The sequence below is a fragment of the Xyrauchen texanus genome, chromosome 37 (assembly GCF_025860055.1).
Source record: "Xyrauchen texanus isolate HMW12.3.18 chromosome 37, RBS_HiC_50CHRs, whole genome shotgun sequence".
NCBI classification, from domain to species: Eukaryota; Metazoa; Chordata; class Actinopteri; order Cypriniformes; family Catostomidae; genus Xyrauchen; species Xyrauchen texanus.
In genome coordinates this window covers 36,497,086-36,517,806 of record NC_068312.1, presented here as the reverse complement: position 1 = coordinate 36,517,806, position 20,721 = coordinate 36,497,086, and the positions used below count along the sequence as shown (strand labels likewise).

Here is a 20,721-nt window from a genome sequence, read left to right as displayed (position 1 = left end):
AACAAGGGAAATGTCTTGTTGATGAGAGAGGTCAAGAGAGAATGGCAAGACTGGTTTTTGCCCCAAGCCAAGGTTAATTTCTGGCCCTGGTTCAACCACCCTTGTTTGATAAATTTGTTATAACGTTTTCGTCTCCTTTTCTCTGGTCACTATTCACAGTTTCTCATATATAAACCCTAAAATGACAATTCTGTCATAATTTACTCACCCGTATGTCGTTCTAACACAAAAGGACATATTCTGCAAACCGTTGGCCTCAGTCACCATTCACATTCAATTAAATGTTTGGGTGAACTATCCCTTTAAGAGATCCCAGTACGCATGTGAACTCACACTAGCATCGTGCGCAGTTTGAGGAAGTCGTTGTGTTCGGGATTCTCCACCTCCACCACGCCCCACGGGTACAAACGTCCACGGATCTTCTTGCCCTTCACCTCGATCAGCTGGTTTGAGCCGATCACAGCAAAAGGGATGCTGGCCTGCACACGTACAGTTGAAGTCAGTAGTTTACATACACCTTAGCCAAATACATTTAAACTGTGAAAGGACATTTCTCCAAAAATTAAGATCTTTGTCCCCATGTGCACATGCAAACTGTAGTCTGGCTTTTTTATGGCAGTCTTGGAACAGTGGCTTCTTCCTTGCTGAGCAGCCTTTCAGGTTATGTAGGACTCGTTTTACTGTGGATATAGATACTCGTCTACCTGTTTCCTTCAGCATCTTCACAAGGTCCTTTGCTATTGTTCTGGGATTGATTTGCACTTTTCACACTAAACTACGTTCATCTCTAAGAGACAGAATGCATCTCCTTCCTGAGCGGTATGATGGCTGCGTGGTCACATGGTGTATATACTTGCGTACTATTGTTTGTATAGATGAACGTGGTACCGTCAGGCATTTGTAAATTGCTCCAAAGGATTAACCAGACTTGTGGAGGTACAATTTTGTTTCTGAGGTCATGGCTGCTTTCTTTTGATTTTCCCATGATGTCAAGCAAAGAGGCACTGAGTTTGAAGGTAGGCCTTAAAATACATCCACAGGAACACCTCCAATTGACTCCAATTATCCTATCAGAAGCTAATTTGCTAATTGCCTAAAGGCTTGACATAATGTTCTGGAATTTTCTAAGCTGCTTAAAGGCACAGTTAACTTAGTGCATGTAAACTTCTGATGCACTGGAATTGTGATATAGTCAATTAAAAGTGAAACAATCTGTCTGTAATCAATTGTTGGAAAAATGCACATAGTAGATGTCCTAAATGACTTGCCAAAACTGTAGTTTGCTAATATGAAATCTGTGGAGTGGCTAAAAAACAAGTTTTAATTACTTCAACATAAGTGTATGTAAACTTCAACTGTACATACTAGTTTAACTTTGATCATAGTCTCTGTAGGTCAGGCAATGGGCTGATTATGAACCCGAATATATTTGATCTCTGACCTTTAGGACACGCGTCTGTTCCTTGAATTCTTCGTCTTCGTCTGAATCGGCGTCAGGAAGCTGGTAGATCCGGATACCGTGCTCATTGATCTCATCCAAAATCTGCATTAAAGAACACAGAAAAATTACAGGAAATAACCAGGACAACAAGGCGAACTGAATCGGGACGCACCTCTTACCAGATTCAATCCAATGAGCACAAATTCTCATTGTGTCTAGAATATTTTTGTGCAGCTTTCATGGTAAATTTAGTAGACGGATAAAAGTTAACCAGATAAAATTGTGAGTATCAGTCATTGAGTCATCTGTGCAGCCTCTCGTTTCACATATTTTTTTTTTTCTTGGAAGATACCTTTAATAACGGTAGTAGTTAAAGGGCAGTTCATTTAAGAAGTCCTATCTTCCAAAATGTAAAAGGTTAGGCTTTGTTCAGAGTTAAAACTATTAAAAATAAAAGTTCACTTCAAATGTACCCGTGTGAGATCAGACGAGGACTTATTTTTCTAACTTCAAAGCTGTTTTTCCAAGCACATTCACAATGCCATGATGTAACTGCGGTCAGAAACGCCACCAGCAGCCTCTTCCTGACATTCCAAGTACTTACATGTAATCTCAACGGGGACGGTGTTTCAACGGGACACGCGGGTCTTTACAGAAATCCCCTCCTGTTGTGATTAGTCTTGTTTTTATAGCGAGGAACCGCGGCAAACCGGCAGAGAGAACTGTTTGTGTGGGCGTCATTGTTGTGCGTTCTGAGTCCAAATAAACGTGCCGCAGACGGGCCCAGTGGGGAGCGTGACCGCATTCATGGTCATTGTGATCAAACTAAATCAAGGGCTGCAGAACAAATGCATGAAAAAAATGCATTGAAAGCCAGAAGGAATGCACAAGATTTCTAAGGGTCCATCTTCCCCAGTCGTGCCAAGTTTGGGGTGTGAACAGATAAAGATATTGAAATTTTGGATGACTTGACCTCCAAGTGGGAAAATGAACACATTGCTTCACATTAAGAGACTTAGATAGACTATACATTTTCTATACTGTTCACCAGCACGAGAACTGGAAAAGGAGTGCAAGAACTCGTTAACCCTATAACATATATGATGCACAATGTTTGAGGGCTCCAGTTTTACTGTCTGTTCAAGCAAATGAGCCAAACAGCCTAGAGTATGAAAGTTTCACAGGTTTACGGTACCATCTAGTGGTTATTTGCACAAAAAATGACTATGTTGGGATAAATGAACGCTTATTTAAAAGTTCATGGTAGCATTATAATTAAAGTTATTGACATTTTTTGACAATAAATGTTATATACCTATAACCTATCGTTGTTTCAAAGCACTTTAAGTTTATACTATTACTACGTTAATATTAGATGCATCAAATTTTATACATTAGGCTTTACGGGTTAAAAACATTTGCACACTGTTATGTGTCTGACAGAAACTTTACCAAGTGTTGTATTTATAATATTATTGTTCTTTCGTCTTGAAAGACTAAATAGCAAACTTTGTTATAATTAAAAAATAAATGTGTCAAAAGTTTTCAATCTATAATAAAGTTATTATATTTGTTTTGAGAGGGCAAAATGGCATCTTGGATTTCAAATATGACAAATTTGAATAATAAATACTAAGAAAAATATTAATTACTGAAATAAAACTTGGCACAGAGATATATATATATATATATATATATATATATATATATATATATATATATATATATATATATATATATATATATATAGAGAGAGAGAGAGAGAGAGCGCTCAACACATTTAAACCATCAAGAAACTTGGATACAGTCGTACACTGATAACAGCTGATATTTCACAGCATACAGAAAACCTTATTAGCGTAGATTAAAATCATTAGCTTTCCTGTCTTTCTTCCAGCCGCAATGTGTTTGGATTGGCAGCACATACACATGGTTGCTAGAGGCACCAGGCAAATCTGGCCTGAAACAATGGCACAGGAGATTCTCCAAGGGTTGTACTGCAAAGGGAAGTGACTTTCACATATTATGCTTGTAATTTGTTTTTCATAGGATGCATTATGAGTCGTGAACATGTGATTGCAGAGCAAGACTATTTGTGGATTTGAGTGAATGAAGCTTGTGTGAGCTGGATGTTAGAATCCATTAAGCAGCAGATGCCTCAATCAGTCGCAACAGTCTGGTTCAGGAAGTATTCATTTGATCCATAGATAAGGACAGACCTACCGTGAGTTTCGAGGTTAATTGATGGTAAATGCTTCTGATATTTCAAATACATTTTTATAAAATCCTGCTTTAAAAATGGTATTCCTGAAGAACTAGTCTAGCCATGATCCTGAAGAGATAAAATTACAGTTGTAAGCCTTAGTTAGCCTAAGTGCATATTATATATTTACATTTATGCATTTGGCAGATGCTTTTATCCAAAGCGACTTACAGTGCACTTATTACAGGGACAATCCCCCCGGAGCAACTTGGATTAAGTGTCTTGCTCAAGGACACAATGGTGGTGGCTATGGGGATGGAACCAGCGACCTTCTGATTACCAGTTATGTGCTTTAGTCCACTACGCCACCACCACTCCATATATATGTAACTGTTGTGCCTTAAAGTGTATTTATTTTCCCAATTTTTGTCCAATTTTCAAATATGTTTTGCTTTAAATAAAAGTTTGTAATGTTGTGATTAACCTCTGAGCTGGCTTTTTTTTTAAAATTGGTTAATTTTAAAAAATGACTTTTTTTATCCAGTTGGAAAAAATTAATGAGGAAAATAATTCAGGAACAAAGATGGAAGGGCAAATTTTACAAGCAAAATAATGGCAAGCAGTGCATTAGATGCTTTTTAAAAACTGAAAACGTAATTATGGTTTCTTCACCCATCTGTGAGCACTAGATGCCAAGAAACATCTCTAAATTATTCACTTTTAATAACAGAGTTAAAAATGGCAGGTGGCAGGCTAGTTGTAATATGTTATGTTTGTACAACTAAAGAGGTGCCCCAAGGCTCTATACTAGGGCCAATAATATTTTGTTACTTGCACAAAAATAGGACACAGACAGTTTGTCAGGCACTACATTTAAATGCATAACATGTGAAAATAAGTTAAGTATTGTTTTCTTGCTACAGACCAGTTATTATTAGATTACACTTCAGGAGGCAAAACAGTAGTTTCAAACGCATGAATAAGCAACCATAACCTTACCACTCCCTACGGTCTTGAGATTGTTTAACACAGTCACTGCTTTAGAGAACACACTCTTAACACAAAAACATTCAGTTTTTAAAAGCAAGACATCAAAAAAAGACATCACTGTTGTGTCATAAACACTGTAAAATCCAATATTCGACATTAAAGCGTGGCAAATTCAAACCCTGTGAAGGTCTTAACTGTCTCTGGATTAGACCAGTGGCTGCAGCTTGAGACGGTCTTTCATTCACATAAAAAACACCCAGGGGTGTTGTGCAAGTCCAAAAGAAACTCAACAGGACAGACCAATTACTCTGCACTGCGTGTGTGAGCTTGTATTAGGGCTAATGTTAATCTGGCGTCTCAGAAACAGCAGGATGCGAGGAGATGAGCACACTAGCAGTCAGGGATGAGTGAGTGAGTGAGTGAGTGAGTGAGTGTGTGTGTGTGTGTGTGTGTGTTTAGGCCTTCAACAAACAGCTTGTGTTAGATGCAACAATTAAAGCATGAAGTATTTGATAAGAAATGTCAGAATAGGATTACTACTCATGGCAAAGAAAATTCTACAATCATTGACTCTCTCATGATGTAGGAATAGAACAAAATGTAAGTCTATACATGCTGAAAATAATCCCCTCTGCTGTAGTGCACATTTTCAACCGTTGCATGTCAGGACGTGTCATGCCAGGTTTCTGAAGTCAATGAAATTAAACTACACTGGTTCTCACGTGTGTTCAAATTTCCAGCTTTGCAGCTTTTGAAGATTTGGAATGGTAAATGGTCTGCACTTATATAGCATCTTTTTAACCCTAGCGGTATTCAAAGCGCTTTACACTGCATCTCATTCACCCATTCATCATACACCAATGACGGCAGAGCTGCCATGCAAGGTGCTAGCCTGCCATTGGGAGCAACTTGGGGTTCAGTGTCTTGCCCAAGAACACTTTGGCATGTGCAGACATGTGGGCCAGGAATCGAACCACCAACCCTGTGATTAGTGACCAACCCACTCTACCACCTGAGCCACAGCTGCTCCTGTTGTTCAATTCGCACAAGTTGAATGGGCTACTTTTAGGACACTGTAATAGTACTTTTTGACCTTTATTGAAGCTTTACAGCCCAAGACAGCAATCTGTTTTTGTTGTATGAATAAAATAATTTTCTTCAACCAAATTTCATAAACCTCCATGGCTGAAATTTTACATTTTGCTTATACTTTTTTTTGAGGAAAGATAAACAAATGATAATGAAAGCCAACATATGAAATGCCATGGATCGATATTAACCAAGTAACCCACTGTTTTGTAGAAACGAGTCAAAATGACAATTTTCGCCTACGATTTGGGAGCAAAACAACAGGTCAAAAAAGAACCTTAGAAAGGTGTCAGTGTCATCATTTTATTTCTAAACCAAGACAGGCAGGTCTATTTCTAAAATCTGTTGACTTCAGCTCAACTTATTACATTATATTCCAACGGTGTGAGTCCAAATTTAGTAAAAAGCTAATTTTTGTGTGTTGTTCTTCCAAAGTTAGACCCTATATCTTCAGAAACATTACAGCTATTCGAATATCCATTTAGATTCTGGTTCAGAACAAACTTTTATTTTTGCATCTTAATTTGTAATATGATTAAATCCCAGAGATATGGGGCTCTCAATGTGGCTTCACGAATAAAATGTAGTGATCGACCGATATGGGTTTTTTTAATGGCTGATGCAGATATCCAGAGAGCAAGAGGGACAATAGGCCGATATATCCGAAAATGTAATGTAGTAAATAACATAAATATGAAATTGCTAAAAAATTAATACTCTTATTTAGCACTATATTAACTAATATAAAAAAATATATATTGTATTTTAAAATGGTAGATAGTGGTTTCTTCTGATTTCTGTTTAGTCGTCAATTTGAGTAATTTAGTCATTTATTTGCACATGAAGAAATTGTTAATATATTAGGAAGAAGGAAATAACATTGCACACTGTATGGAGGGCATGTCCATGTTAGCAATTGCATTTTCTCTAAAAAATACTAAAATCAAAACAATTGCACATACAGTGCATGGTGAATAAGACATATTTATAGCACATGAGAAGCGCTTTTACATTGAAGTTGCTCTCACACGTTCGTGCAGATCCAGCGTGAGCAGCAATGTCCTGATAGTTTAAATGGCCTGGATTGTCACAGACTGACCATCATGATTTGTGAATCAGAGGAACTTTTGATCCTGATCCTTAAGTTTTGATTCTGGCTGATGCAATACACACTTCAGAGGAAGACATTAGAGGAGCACTCGATGGGAAGAAAATGCTGGATTTTCGTGAGGTTCATGAATGACATGTTTAAACGAAATATCTGCATATTTGCAAACTAATATATATATATACACACTCACCTAAAGGATTATTAGGAACACCTGTTCAATTTCTCATTAATGCAATTATCTAATCAACCAATCACATGGCAGTTGCTTCAATGCATTTAGGGGTGTGGTCCTGGTCAAGACAATCTCCTGAACTCCAAACCGAATGTCAGAATGGGAAAGAAAGGTGATTTAAGCAATTTTGAGCGTGGCATGGTTGTTGGTGCCAGACGGGCCGGTCTGAGTATTTCACAATCTGCTCAGTTACTGGGATTTTCACGCACAACCATTTCTAGGGTTTACAAAGAATGGTGTGAAAAGGAAAAACATCCAGTATGCGGCAGTCCTGTGGGCGAAAATGCCTTGTTGATGCTAGAGGTCAGAGGAGAATGGGCCCACTGATTCAAGCTGATCGAAGAGCAACTTTGCCTGAAATAACCACTCGTTACAACAGAGGTATGCAGCAAAGCATTTGTGAAGCCACAACATGCACAACCTTGAGGCGGATGGGCTACAACAGCAGAAGACCCCACCGGTACCACTCATCTCCACTACAAATAGGAAAAAGAGGCTACAATTTGCAAGAGCTCACCAAAATTGGACAGTTGAAGACTGGAAAAATGTTGCCTGGTCTGATGAGTCTCGATTTCTGTTGAGACATTCAGATGGTAGAGTCAGAATTTGGCGTAAACAGAATGAGAACATGGATCCATCATGCCTTGTTACCACTGTGCAGGCTAGTGGTGGTGGTGTAATGGTGTGGGGGATGTTTTCTTGGCACACTTTAGGCCCCTTAGTGCCAATTGGGCATCGTTTAAATGCCACGGTCTACCTGAGCATTGTTTCTGACCATGTCCATCCCTTTATGGCCACCATGTACCCATCCTCTGATGGCAACTTCCAGCAGGATAATGCACCATGTCACCAAGCTCGAATCATTTCAAATTGGTTTCTTGAACATGACAATGAGTTCACTGTACTAAAATGGCCCCCACAGTCACCAGATCTCAACCCAATAGAGCATCTTTGGGATGTGGTGGAACGGGAGCTTCGTGCCCTGGATGTGCATCCCACAAATCTCCATCAACTGCAAGATGCTATCCTGTCAATATGGGCCAACATTTCTAAAGAATGCTTTCAGCACCTTGTTGAATCAATGCCACGTAGAATTAAGGCAGTTCTGAAGGTGAAAGGGGGTCAAACACAGTATTAGTATGGTGTTCCTAATAATCCTTTAGTTGAGTGTGTATATATATATATATATGAAATTGCATTGGGATGAAGTTTTATTGATATTTGTCTTTTATCATTAGAAAATTGACAGGGAACTGTTGAGGAGAGACTGTTAGAAGACGTGCTTCAGAGGTAAATTATGCTGGATCTGCTGAAGTTGTGTGAGGTTGGTTTATTACATCTGTTTTAATGAGATATGCGCTTATTTGCAGATGGTATATGATATTAGTTTTATTGATATTTGCCTTTTTATCATTAGACAACAAGTTACAGGGAACTGTTGAGGAGAGAGATGGAGAATGAAACAGACGAGCACTTTAACATTATGAGCTTAAATGCGACTGTCCCGCGACAGTTATGCGGACCGTTGAAATGGCACCGTGTTGCACACCTGTCTATTATTGTGGTAATAGGATGGCACATAACAAAACATTTACATTTACATTTATGCATTTGGCAGACGCTTTTATCCAAAGCGACTTACAGTGCCATTATTACAGGGACAATCCCCCCGGAGCAACCTGGAGTTAAGTGTCTTACTCAAGGACACAATGGTGGTGGCTGTGGGGATCGAACCAGCAACCTTCTGATTAACAGTTATGTGCTTTAGCCCACTATGCCACCACCACTCCATCAACAAACCATGACTGGTCATTAACATGTCTCAGTCACTTCACATACAAGCAGACGATTCTCAGCGCCCTCAAGAAACAAATCGGCCAAAGGGGAAATATATTGAACGATGCCGATAATTAAAAAAAATGTAACGACCCCGGCGACATAAATCTACCACTAATAAAATGTTAAAGGTTCTACATTTCAATTGGTTAATTTTTGCTTAAGTTTTTAGTTGACTCATGCTTTTGTGTTTAAAACACAAACCACACATGCAAACTGGGTGCTGAAGTGTTAAATGAATGTCCAGCTGGGGTCACAGAAATCATATGGGACCGGTGCTGGATACTTATTGTTTCATATGGCCTGTGTGAGCTGCCATTCCAGGACGCAATTATTCTGACTGAGCACATAAATAACCACAAAAACATTCCACAAGGCTGGAATGTGGACACAGACACAACCAAAGCCTTGAGATATTTGCCATTTTAACCTCTGTAGATAAAGATAAGATTATAACCACATTGGATGAAAGCAATATGAGGACTCGGTCATGAAAAGAAAGGGATCTCAGTGGTTTGTCACTCCAGCAAATATGAGATTTCTTCACTGTACAGCAAACAACACATTTCAACAGCAAAGCCCTGAAATTAGACAATGACGAGATGGCTGCAGGATCATAAACACATTTTTAAAAACAATAAGGTTGGCAACCACACCACTTTGAATGAACAGAACCCACTTTGGTGCTTTTGTAAAAATTCTCCCATTGAGCCAACCGAAAGGACAAAGAGAGGAAAGGTTTGATGGTATGGACGCTGAAACATGTCCGTGATGGGGATCGCAACATGCCAAACATCAACAATAACATTCAAATTCAAATAAACACAACAATGCAACCAAGCGCACCTAAAATGCGCTGCACTTATCTGGCCAGTGGGAATCTAATGGAATTGTTCTGTGAGAATAAACTTCCCAGATTAACGTCAGTTTGGACACAAAGGTTTTCCTTCTCAAAAAGATTTGCGTCACATACTGTAGTTATCAATATAAGGACGTTTCTTCGACTACAGGCCCTGTGAACTTTTAGACAATAAAGTCTTTTAAAACAGACTTGTCAAACACACATTCGTTTATTTAGTTTTTCTACTATCAATGATTGCCATTGCATGCACACAAATACACTAGCTACCAAAAATCAGCTAATTAAAAAGTCAATGCAAGATAATCACATTTAAATGAGATTTGAAATCATCGGTTATTCGGTTTTGACAAACCGTAAACGGTCATGCACACATTGGAAAGGCTGGTAGAAGTGTTTACAAGCAACACAAAATCAGGGTACCTGTGTCGATCGTTTTTTGCTTAAATTGTTTGACCTTTTCTCAATAATCAGGCGTTTACAAACCACACATGCTGTCAGCTTATTAAAGGTGCGTTCACATGGCCAGTGGCATCGTGTGAGACAGCGACACCATCCCATTCATTTTCAATGAGAGCACAGTGACTTCCGGCGACACGAGCTGTCGCGACCGTTGGCGACTAGATGTGGGCGTGTCCAGCGACGCGACAAAGTTGAGACAAGTTCAACTTTATTCAATGTAGATGAAGAGACTTACGGAAGCGACAGCCAATAGGAGAGAAGACAGGAGAGCTCACGTGATCCTTCTCTTTCTCTCTCAGCAGCTGCAGTAACGGAAAAATGGATGAAAGGCTAATTCTTGCTGTTTGCAATTTTCCAGTGCTCTATGATATGCGTTTGCGCTTTCGCCGCAGATAAACAGCCGCTATGGCAAACAGCACACCTTTTTTCTCATTCATCATTGCTATAAAGCATTTTATGTACTGATTCCATTTATATTTAGTCTTTTCCCTCCAAAATGTTTGTTTTTAGCGGCAAGAAAAGAGATTCGCTGTCAACAGCAATGGAATGACATCCGTGAATGTCATTTATAAACGTTACTAGGCAACCAGTAGTAGCGACTTCACCGCCAGCCACGGGCGACCTGCAACGACAAAGTCGCTGGCAGTGTGTACGCAGCTTAAGCGTCAATGGTGTAAGATTGTGCATGTAAACACTCAAATGTGCAACAATCGATAAGCATGCATCACAGGAGATTATTTGGAAACGTCATGAACAAATGTTGCACTACACCTCAAATTATGCATGCGATCGCTTTGTGGTGAAAATTACATTTAAAAAATGTTTGGAATAAAATTACCAACTCCTTTGTCTTGCTAAGGCAAATTTCAAAGCTAACAATTTTATGTAAGGCTGAAACGATTAGTCGACCTTATCGACTAGTCGTTTGATGTCATTTAACGTAACATGAGATCACTTTAAACTCTAATGATGGTGCATGAGAGCAGCACTGCAGTTTGCGCCTGACTGAGGAGAGGAAGAATTACACAGATCATAGTCCAGATGCACTCCAAACAGCTTCAGCTGATGTAGATCGCAAAGTATGAGGGAATTAAACAAAAATACCAAATAAGTAAATACAGAAGCAGTGTCGTTGTGGAATAAGTGCAGTCAGAGCTCTTTAAATGAAACACCCCAGCGTTACATCTTAAATGCAGTTTTAAAGCGTTATAGCTTTATTAAAGTTCAAATAATATGGCAGCAGATCATGTAAATAACTACAAATTCCGAAACTGGCATTTCTCTGTGCGGTCAGTGCATCTTCTACGAGTTGTGCGAATGTCCCGATCTGAGAGGGAGAGACTGAAACTGCACCTGGCTTATGCACACTCTGTCACGGGACGCTCATCCCGAGCGTGCGTGCCTAATGCAGCTAGATTATAACGTGATGGCTCGTGACTTGTTGAGTCATAATAATATGTCACTGTGCATTTCTTATCGTAAAGAAAATAGTCAATACGCAGCTTTATTAATAAGAGAGAGTTTGTTTTTTTGGGAGTCAAAGACGTGAGAGAGGAAGTCTTCTGCCCATTATACACTGAAACAAAATACGTTTATGATTTGTTTTTGTTTTGACTTGTTTTCCAATATAAATATGTAAAACTCGTTTAATACAATGTATATTTACTTTAGCAGCTATACTGCAGAAGAAAAAACTGTTATCTGAGAATGTTGAATATAATATAAAAAAATACAAATATTTTAAAATATCTAAAATTCACCTGAGAAGCAGCAGATAAGATATTTAAACTTGCTTTTAGAGAATAAATCTTGAATATAAGTATATTTTATCTTTACTGCACTGGCAGAAGTATAACCAAGTGAATAAAATACACTTATATACAAAATACACTTACTGTTTATTTATGACACATTCTCTTAAAGCAAGTCTAAATATCTTATATATTGCTTCTCAAGTAAATGTATCTTGTTTTAAGGATTTTTAGACAATTTTAAAATGGAAAACATGATAAAAACACTTGATATCAATATTAGGGCTGGGATAAACTATTATTTTTTAAACGATTAATCTAGCGATTATTTTTTTTTCAGTCCGATTCGATAATCTCACCATGAATTGACTAATAGCAATTTATACATGTTGATTTACATATCTGAATGAAAAAAAACATGAATTCCTTAACATTGCAATATATGTTTATTGCTCTTAAAATTCCAAAATAAAAGACTATACAAGTGCAAAGTAATGCATTCTTAGTCAGAGGTAGCATTCAATAAAACCTTGAAGCCTTGAAAACACATCGGCCTAGCTTACTGAAAAAAGTGCATCTTGTAATTCTTCTTTCAGATTAAAAAAATAACAACAACTTGATGTCTAGCATTCAATAAAAAAAATAAAAAGGTCACCCAAAATTTGTTTAGAGCAATTGAAAGAATACAGTAACCAATGTAAACTTGAGGGCTTTAAGCTAATACAGAGAGTGCTTTTCCAACAAAAAATAAATAAAAATTAACAGCGACAGTGGGAGCCAGCAGCCTGTCATGGCGTCCTTCCTGAACCAACAGAATTGAACATTTATGTTGAAAACACATAGTCCTAGCTTACTGAAAAAAGTGCTAGAATGGAAGGCCATCTCCATTTTGCAAAGACGACATATCACGGAATTGTTTCCTTTTAAATGAAAGAATTCCCATACTTTAGAGGAACGAGTGCATGCCGCCTTGCACTTCTGATAGTCTGAGGAGCCACTCGTGTTGCTACTACGCTTCGGTGCCGCCATCTTTGTTTTGGGTCTGAGGAATCGACGCGCATATTTTGCGTCGACGTATTTTTTGCGTCGACGTCGTCGCGTTGTCCCAGCCCTAATCAATATGATTCCGCAGTGAAATTCTTTACTGAATTAAACTTAATAAAAAGTAATTTCCCCTTTAATTCAGTGAACGTCATTTAGAGGTATTTTTTAAAAGATGATTTTGTCCTCTTTACTGTTAGTAAGCACATTTAATACAACCTTTCAAGTCGGGCACAAGCTGAATAATCGAGCTAATGATTAATCGTTGCAATAATCGCCGAATAATCATTAGATTAATTGATTATCAAAATAATCGTTAGTTGCAAGCCTAATATTTATGTATCCTAAAAATACTCAATTAAAAAATATTAACACTTTTTGCATAGTTTGTTATTTTCAAATGAGCTGCAATAATGTCAAACAGTAAAAAGATTGTTCAAAATTGACACTTTTGTCTCCTTGGTAACCAAGTACAACAATGTTTGATTAATTTATTAGTAACTAACAGAAAACTAGTAATTACAAAATTAGTTTGTTGTGATGGAAATTATGCCACAGCTGTAATTTGTGCAGAAATGGCTATAAATCATTTTAACTGAACGCATACTGAAATAATTTATGCTCAAGATTTTTTGAGTTTTTAAAATGTAATAATTCTTTTTGGAAGAATTTGTTAAGATTTTAATATCTTCAGTCTGGGACAAAAGTAAAACAATACAATCTATGGATGATTCCTCAACTTAAAACTAAAAGATTTTAACTTTTTTTTTTTTCTTTTTGTTATATGGTCACAATAAAACTGACTTAGAAACGTTTTATCATGACCCAGTCTAACCAGACCCAGCCTTTCAATATTAAACAATGATTATCCATTATAAAAGCACAAATAATTACATCTTTAAAACTATGAAAATCTAAACAGAGTGAAATAAACCTTAAATAGCATTAAAAACATCAAAATACTTGCTGTGAAAAAATGACTGAAAAACTATTTTGAAAAACTTTAGAGTGTATTTGTTATCTTAGTGGACAAAAGTGTTGTTTAAGAGCATGCTTGAGATGATATATGAGGAAAAAACTAAAAGAAAAATTAAGTTGCATGTCTATTCCAAACAATGCTGCAATTTTGCAAGGCAAAAAACATTATTTAATTGTGTGTATTTAGGATACATAAAATGTTAGCTATGAAATTAGACATAGCAGAAGACCATTTTATTTTTAAAATGATAAAAATGTAAATTTGATCACTGTAATTTCCTCCACAGAATTCTATTAAACACAATACAGACTTTGAGATGTGCTGGAAATGACATTGTGCTGGGATTTCCATAACTTTCAGAAACAAGGCCAAAAAATGACATTAAATCTAATGTGATGCATATACAGTGCATACACTGTTAAACATTGTGAGCAAAATAAATAAATAAATAATAAAAAGTGTATATATATATATATATATATATATATATATATATATATATATATATATATATATATATATATATATATATATATATATATATATATAAATAAAAAAATTAAAAAAATATGTGTGTATATATATATACATAAAATATAAAAATAAAGAAAAGATTTGATTCATAGTGGAGATCTTTTAAGATTAAATGCTAAAATACAACGGGGACTCTTATTTTGAAATTATTCTGCTTCACTGCATCCAGCTGCTCACTCAAACAGATAAGGGAAATAAAACGTGCTCTCTTACAATAATCTATAAGGTATTACAATATAAACAATTAAAAGTAAACTCCTATTTCATCAACATTATATCATCATCATCATCAACAGGTGATCATTAGTGATGGCTTGTCATACATTTCCTATATGGCCAAATGATTGTGAACTCCTCTACAACAACTGGAAACATTCACAAGCCCCCGCATGTGCAGAGAGAAAATACAAAATCATTCTGCCCCCACATTTAAGACCACTTTAAATTAAGACTTTTATTGTATCAGAGACTAAATTGCTGACTTGACAAAATTCAGAATTGATGAGTGGGAGCTTCCTCACTGTACCCTGGGTCAAGTTGAAATGGAGATAGATGACATATCCGAGGGCGTGTTATTTATTTTCCTGATCATTCTTTTCATGATTCAACCACTTATAGGGGTACCAAAGTTTAAAGGGATAGTTCACCCAAAAATTAAAACACGAACGTTGCTTTAAACTCGTATGACAGGTGTAAAGACTTGCTTTCTATTGTGGAGCACACAGCAGAAAGGGTTTTAGCCATAATGCATGAGAACAGTGAATCCATTTGGTGCTTCGTCAGCGTTTAACCTGTTGATGTGCGCCCCCTTTTTGAGCACAAACCATGAAAATGACCTGAACTTAAATGGTAGTATTTACTGGACCCTTTGGAGTATGGACACAGTAGTAGTATCTTATGAAAGAAGACACTTTGGGCTTTTTTCCCAAGTTTCAGAATTAATATATGTTGTTATTATTTAAAGTTAGAGAAGCTGAAGTTTATAGTAATGGAAATATTTTGTGCTGAACATGTATTTATAATTTACAAAAACAATAATAGAAATACCAAGACAATCCAGAAATACAATGTCCTCAAAGCCACGAGTCTAAAGAAGTTACGTTTCAAATTTGAAGATGATCGAACAATAAATGAGGTTCCTGTGAGCTTTTTTTCTCTGAAAATCGCTGCCGGTGTACAGAGTAAAATTAAGGCTCCGCCTCTCAAGACGACACTAAATCTGACTGCACTGCTCGGCTATTATGAATGAAACTACATTGCAGTTTTAAAAATAGACTTTGGAGACGGCTCGTTTTGTTTATGAGATTTTAATATATAAGATCATATACAGTTTTACAACATGAATGCTGCTCAGATTGCAGTTTGTTGAAGAACGATGATGAAGGGTAATTCTTTCAGGAGAGATCTCATGTAAACAATGGAGAATATATCAATATTTCTCAGATTTATCACTTCTATGGACAAAAAGTGCTATTGGATGTTTTTCAATGAACACTTGTCATGGACAATTGACCCAAGTGTGTTGAACTGGATTCATCTGGCGATCGTGGTTTCATAATAAAAGTCCCGTTTTGATATTGCATGTTTTCATTTGTACTCCTGGCACAAATAACTGAATTGCGGTTTCAGGAGCATTGCTATCGTGAAACAGATATCGGTTATCAATGTAGAAAATGGCATCGTTTGCGCTATCTCAGGAGCATGCAAGCGCACGCGAGTCTAGCAGGAGATACGGAGAACGCAGATGGAATAACGTGCGCCAATTAATCATTTTTGACCCATGAAAAACACTGAGAAAAACATCTCCACAGAACGGGACGACTCCTGAGCAAGTCAAGGAAATGAAGACAAGCTTTTTATTAAAACAGAGGTGACATCTGTGGTGTAGGTTCACAAAACCAAACACAGAGCAGAAAAACATAATATGCAAATTGTGTCGCATGACGTTAATCACTCGTAATACAAGCCATTTGTTTTACCTCAATATATTATGCACGCCAAAATATGCCCTCCACATTCATTTGGTTATCATTTTTATTGTGTTTATATTTATTTAATATTTATTTTCTGCGAGAAGTGCTAGCATAATTTATGTTTTCTGCAAGTGTTTATTTTCGTTGGATTGGTTTTATACTAATGCATAATTTTTTAACCTTTAAAAAAAAATCTCCTTTTGTGTTCCCCGAAAGATTGATCGTTCTAGGAGCTGGAAATGCCATGAGTTGGTGAGTAAACAATGACACAATTATGATGTTTGGGTGAACTGTTACTTTAATGATTTTTATTTTGAAGAGAATAAGCCCTCAAGCATTAAGCTTCCTCCAATTCATTTAAATTAAGAGATCTGAATGGGCGATTTCCTTAAATTAAGTCCAAAACAATCAAGGTTTCAAGTAGTCAAGGGTTTCTCAGAAACGACAACATCAGTTTGTTGGCAGAACGCTAGTTTAACAAACAATTAATAATTTACTCGTGTTCAAGCAGTCCATACAACTTGGGCCCATTATTCAAAGTCTTCTGTAGGTATACAGTACGATAGCTTTGTGTGAGGGGAAAGACCAAAATGTAAGTCATTATTCACTGAAAATCTAATTCGCACATTCAAACACGGCACTGGCGGTCATGTGTCTCATATCCGATCACGATGCACCATATGACTTTGGAATGACAAAACTTGGTGCATAAATGACAGAATTTCTCTTTTGGATGAACTATTCCTTTAAAAGGACTAGATCCCACAAACAATTCGAAAAAAGATTCAGACCCCATTGACTTGCATTGTATGGACAGACATCACACATCCTTCCAAAAAATCTTAGTTTGTGTTTCACGGAAGAAACCTAGGAGGTCACACAAGGATGATGAGGGAATTAACTTTTAGCCTGAACTATCCCTTTAAATGTGAATCATTTCTGAAAAGAACAAGCCCTCAAGTTTCCTCCAATTCATTCAAATAAACATTGCCGTTTGAAGGGGCGATTTCCTCAAATAAAGCTTTAAACAATTAAGGTTTCATGTAGTTCTGGGTTTCTAAGCAACAGTAACCATTTGCTTGCATGAACTATAAAAACCAAAACATGCATCGACAAACATGCCAATGTGGGAATGTTGATAACATTTTTTTAATTACTTACAAGAAGAGAAAACTGCACTCTAAGCAACAGGTGAATAACAGGAACTACTAAAAAGAAAAGCATTTGGTGTCCGAAGCGATGCCTAATATAGACCAGCATTTGCAATTTAGTCCTGTGACATCCTGTGTGTTAGTTTGAGCATCTACAATACACCATATTATATTATATATTATATATATATATATACACACACACATACATACACACACACACACACACACACACATATATATATATATACACACACACACACACACACACACACACAACACTACATCACAAGAATAGTTCACCCAAAAATTCAAATTCTGTCATCATGTATAAGCAATGAAAGTGAATGGTGACTGAGACTAACATACTGCCTTACAACTCCTTTTATGTTCAACAGAAAATGTCATACTGATTTGGAACAACATGAGGGTGAGTTAATAATGACATTTTTATTTTTACTGTCCCTTTAAGAGTGACAGAAAACTCAGTTGTGTGTTTTTTGTGCGTGTTTGTGTGAAAACTTTTGACATTACACCACTCAAACCAAAAAACACTGTACACCACACAGCATGCCAACACACACATTGTGTCAGTATTAACAAAAATCTTGTGTCTGTTTGGATCATTTAGTTTGAAACGGCTTGTGGTGGAAATTAAATTGACTGATTTTGGAACATGTTTCGACTGCAGTAAGTGGATGAGAGTCCATCAGTCTTATCGCTAAACTATCCTGTAATGGGGCTTTTCCACTGCACGGTACAGTTCGACTCAACTTTTGGGAGTTTTCCCTCTGTGGATAGTACCTGGTACTTTTTAGTTCCACCTCAGTCCAAGTGAGCCGAGCCGATACTAAATGTGACGCCAAAACCCTGCAGATCACTGATTGGTCAGAGAGAATCGTCACTACCAGCGTGATTGCGACACGGGACATCAACCCGCTAGTTTTAAAGTTAGCAACAGCGATAGCAGTATCACTTGTTAACGCGACTTTCGAATTGTAAAAAGAAATGGCTGTGCGCAAAATCACACGAGGTGCAGACGTTCCTCTCATTAGCAACGAACGAAAAGACGTGAAACAAAAAAGTATTTCAGGAAGTGTCTCAGCTGTTGGCCACACACGTCTACCAGCGGACCTACCAACAGTGTAGGGAAAAGTAAAAAAAGCAAAGGTAAGGAAAGGAAAGGAAAAGTGGAAGTGGTTCGACCAAATGGACGCTATTCTATGGCAATAGACCGGCGAGCAATGGGAGGGAGAGTGCCCTGTTCTCAGCCACGGCTTTATTGGAGTCCACGATGGAGGATGGTACGTTTTGTTACGTTAACTCTAAACTCTGCTCGAAAGCTTCACTTTATTTAGTTGAGCAGCTACTGGAAAGCTTCTAAAACAACCAGGCCAATTTAACTGTTATGATTTAAAATCACCATGCAACAACTGCTTTTTGCAGAACAATGAGCTAGTAGCTAATAGCTAGCAGTCGTGTTATTGTTTATAGTCAGTAATGTTTGTGTCGCATTTAAGATGATGTCACGGCAGTAGAGGTAACTAACTGCAGTGGAAACGCAAGCTCAGAAACGTCACTTTTACGTTCCCTACACTGTTGGTAGGTCGGTAGTAGCTGTGTGCGGCCAAAAGCTGAGACACATCCTGAGATGTTCATAGCTAATGAGTCGACCATCTACACATCGTTTATAGACCATGGCATGGTTTTGCGCACAGCAATTTAGTTTTTCACAATTCAAAAGTCATGTGAACAAATTATACTGTTATCGCGGTTGCTAACTTTAAAACTAGCGGGTTGATGTCGCGTGTCGGAAATCCAGTGACGCTGGTAGTGACGATTCTCCCAGACCAATCAGTGATCTGCAGGATTTTTACATCACATTTAGTATCGGCTCGGCTCGCTTGGAACCTTGACTGAGGTGATACTAAAAAAGTAACAGGTACAAGGTCTTATCCACAGTGGAAAACCCCCAAAAAGCGAGCAGAGTCGAGTAGAGTTGTACCGTGCAGTGGAAATGCCCCATTATATAAATACTTAAGCCTGACCAACTTCAACATTAAAGTTAAACATTAAGACCACTGCATCTTTATATGTGTTCTCATGACATTATTGGATGCCTCTTGTTTAACTGCATCAACAAGGTATCGATATCTTTCTGGTTTATATAGCCAGAGAAAAAAAGAAAATAAGGAGAGCTTTAAGCAATTAAAATAAACCAAATGACCATTCCAAGAATCCTGGAAATATACATTTGAAAGGCTAAAAAATATGAAAACATTAACGCCAATAGAGAAACAGATCCTCACCCGTCTCTTGAGTCGCTCTCTCTCTCTCAGTGTGAGAGTATCAGCTTTAGCGATCACAGGGACGATGTTGACTTTACTGTGGATCGCCTTCATAAACTCGACATCCAGAGGCTTCATACTGCGAACAAATGAAGCGGAGAGATCCGTAGGAGTCACTGACCAATTTATGAACACAGAATCAGAGAGCAGAAGGCCTATTCACACCAAGTGTATATTTATGCAGCAGCAGACTAAAGAGTCCTTCACACCAAAATGTTTAAATTCAAGTCATGCTCGAAGTGAGTAGCGTTGATACAAATTCTCTCCTGCAATTTTTGCTGCACATCGGCAATGACATTTTCTCTTGGGCTGCCAAAAAGTTGAATAGCGTTGACGCTATTGATTTCATTTGGTGATTAACGCCATCGATGAACTTCTCTCAGACGCTGCTGTAATATCATGCTCGGTGAGAATTGATTTGTTGCACAGGTGATAATTGAAGGTGTAAAGCTAAGCCACTTACTGAAAGAAACATACACATGTTTTTGACTAATGTAGAAAGGTAGAAAGTGTACGTGTGTTACCCGTGTCCAAACGGCGAGATGAAGTAAAAGCAGCAGTGTACTCTGTTGTCCACGATGTGTCTACGGTTCAGTCCGCTCTCATCATGCAGGTAACGCTCAAATTGATTATCAATATATTGGATGATTGTCTTAAAGCTGTCGGGAGAGAACAAAACACAGATTAGGGAACAGAAGAGGGAAAAACAGTCATGTACTCG

The 20,721-nt window shown here is 37.4% G+C and overlaps 1 protein-coding gene across 1 annotated transcript in view; it reads right to left on the bottom strand.

Annotated features, from left to right (window-relative positions):
* The window catches only part of LOC127630650 (septin-2-like), a 37,638-nt gene that overhangs the window by 4,849 nt on the left and 12,068 nt on the right, over positions 1 to 20,721 (bottom strand). The window contains exons 6-9 of the mRNA XM_052108288.1: positions 20,525 to 20,659; positions 19,962 to 20,079; positions 1,442 to 1,543; positions 334 to 479 (exon numbers count right to left, since the gene is read on the bottom strand). Of these exons, the coding sequence (XP_051964248.1) occupies positions 334 to 479; positions 1,442 to 1,543; positions 19,962 to 20,079; positions 20,525 to 20,659 (501 nt within the window). The remainder of the gene's footprint in view (positions 1 to 333; positions 480 to 1,441; positions 1,544 to 19,961; positions 20,080 to 20,524; positions 20,660 to 20,721) is intronic.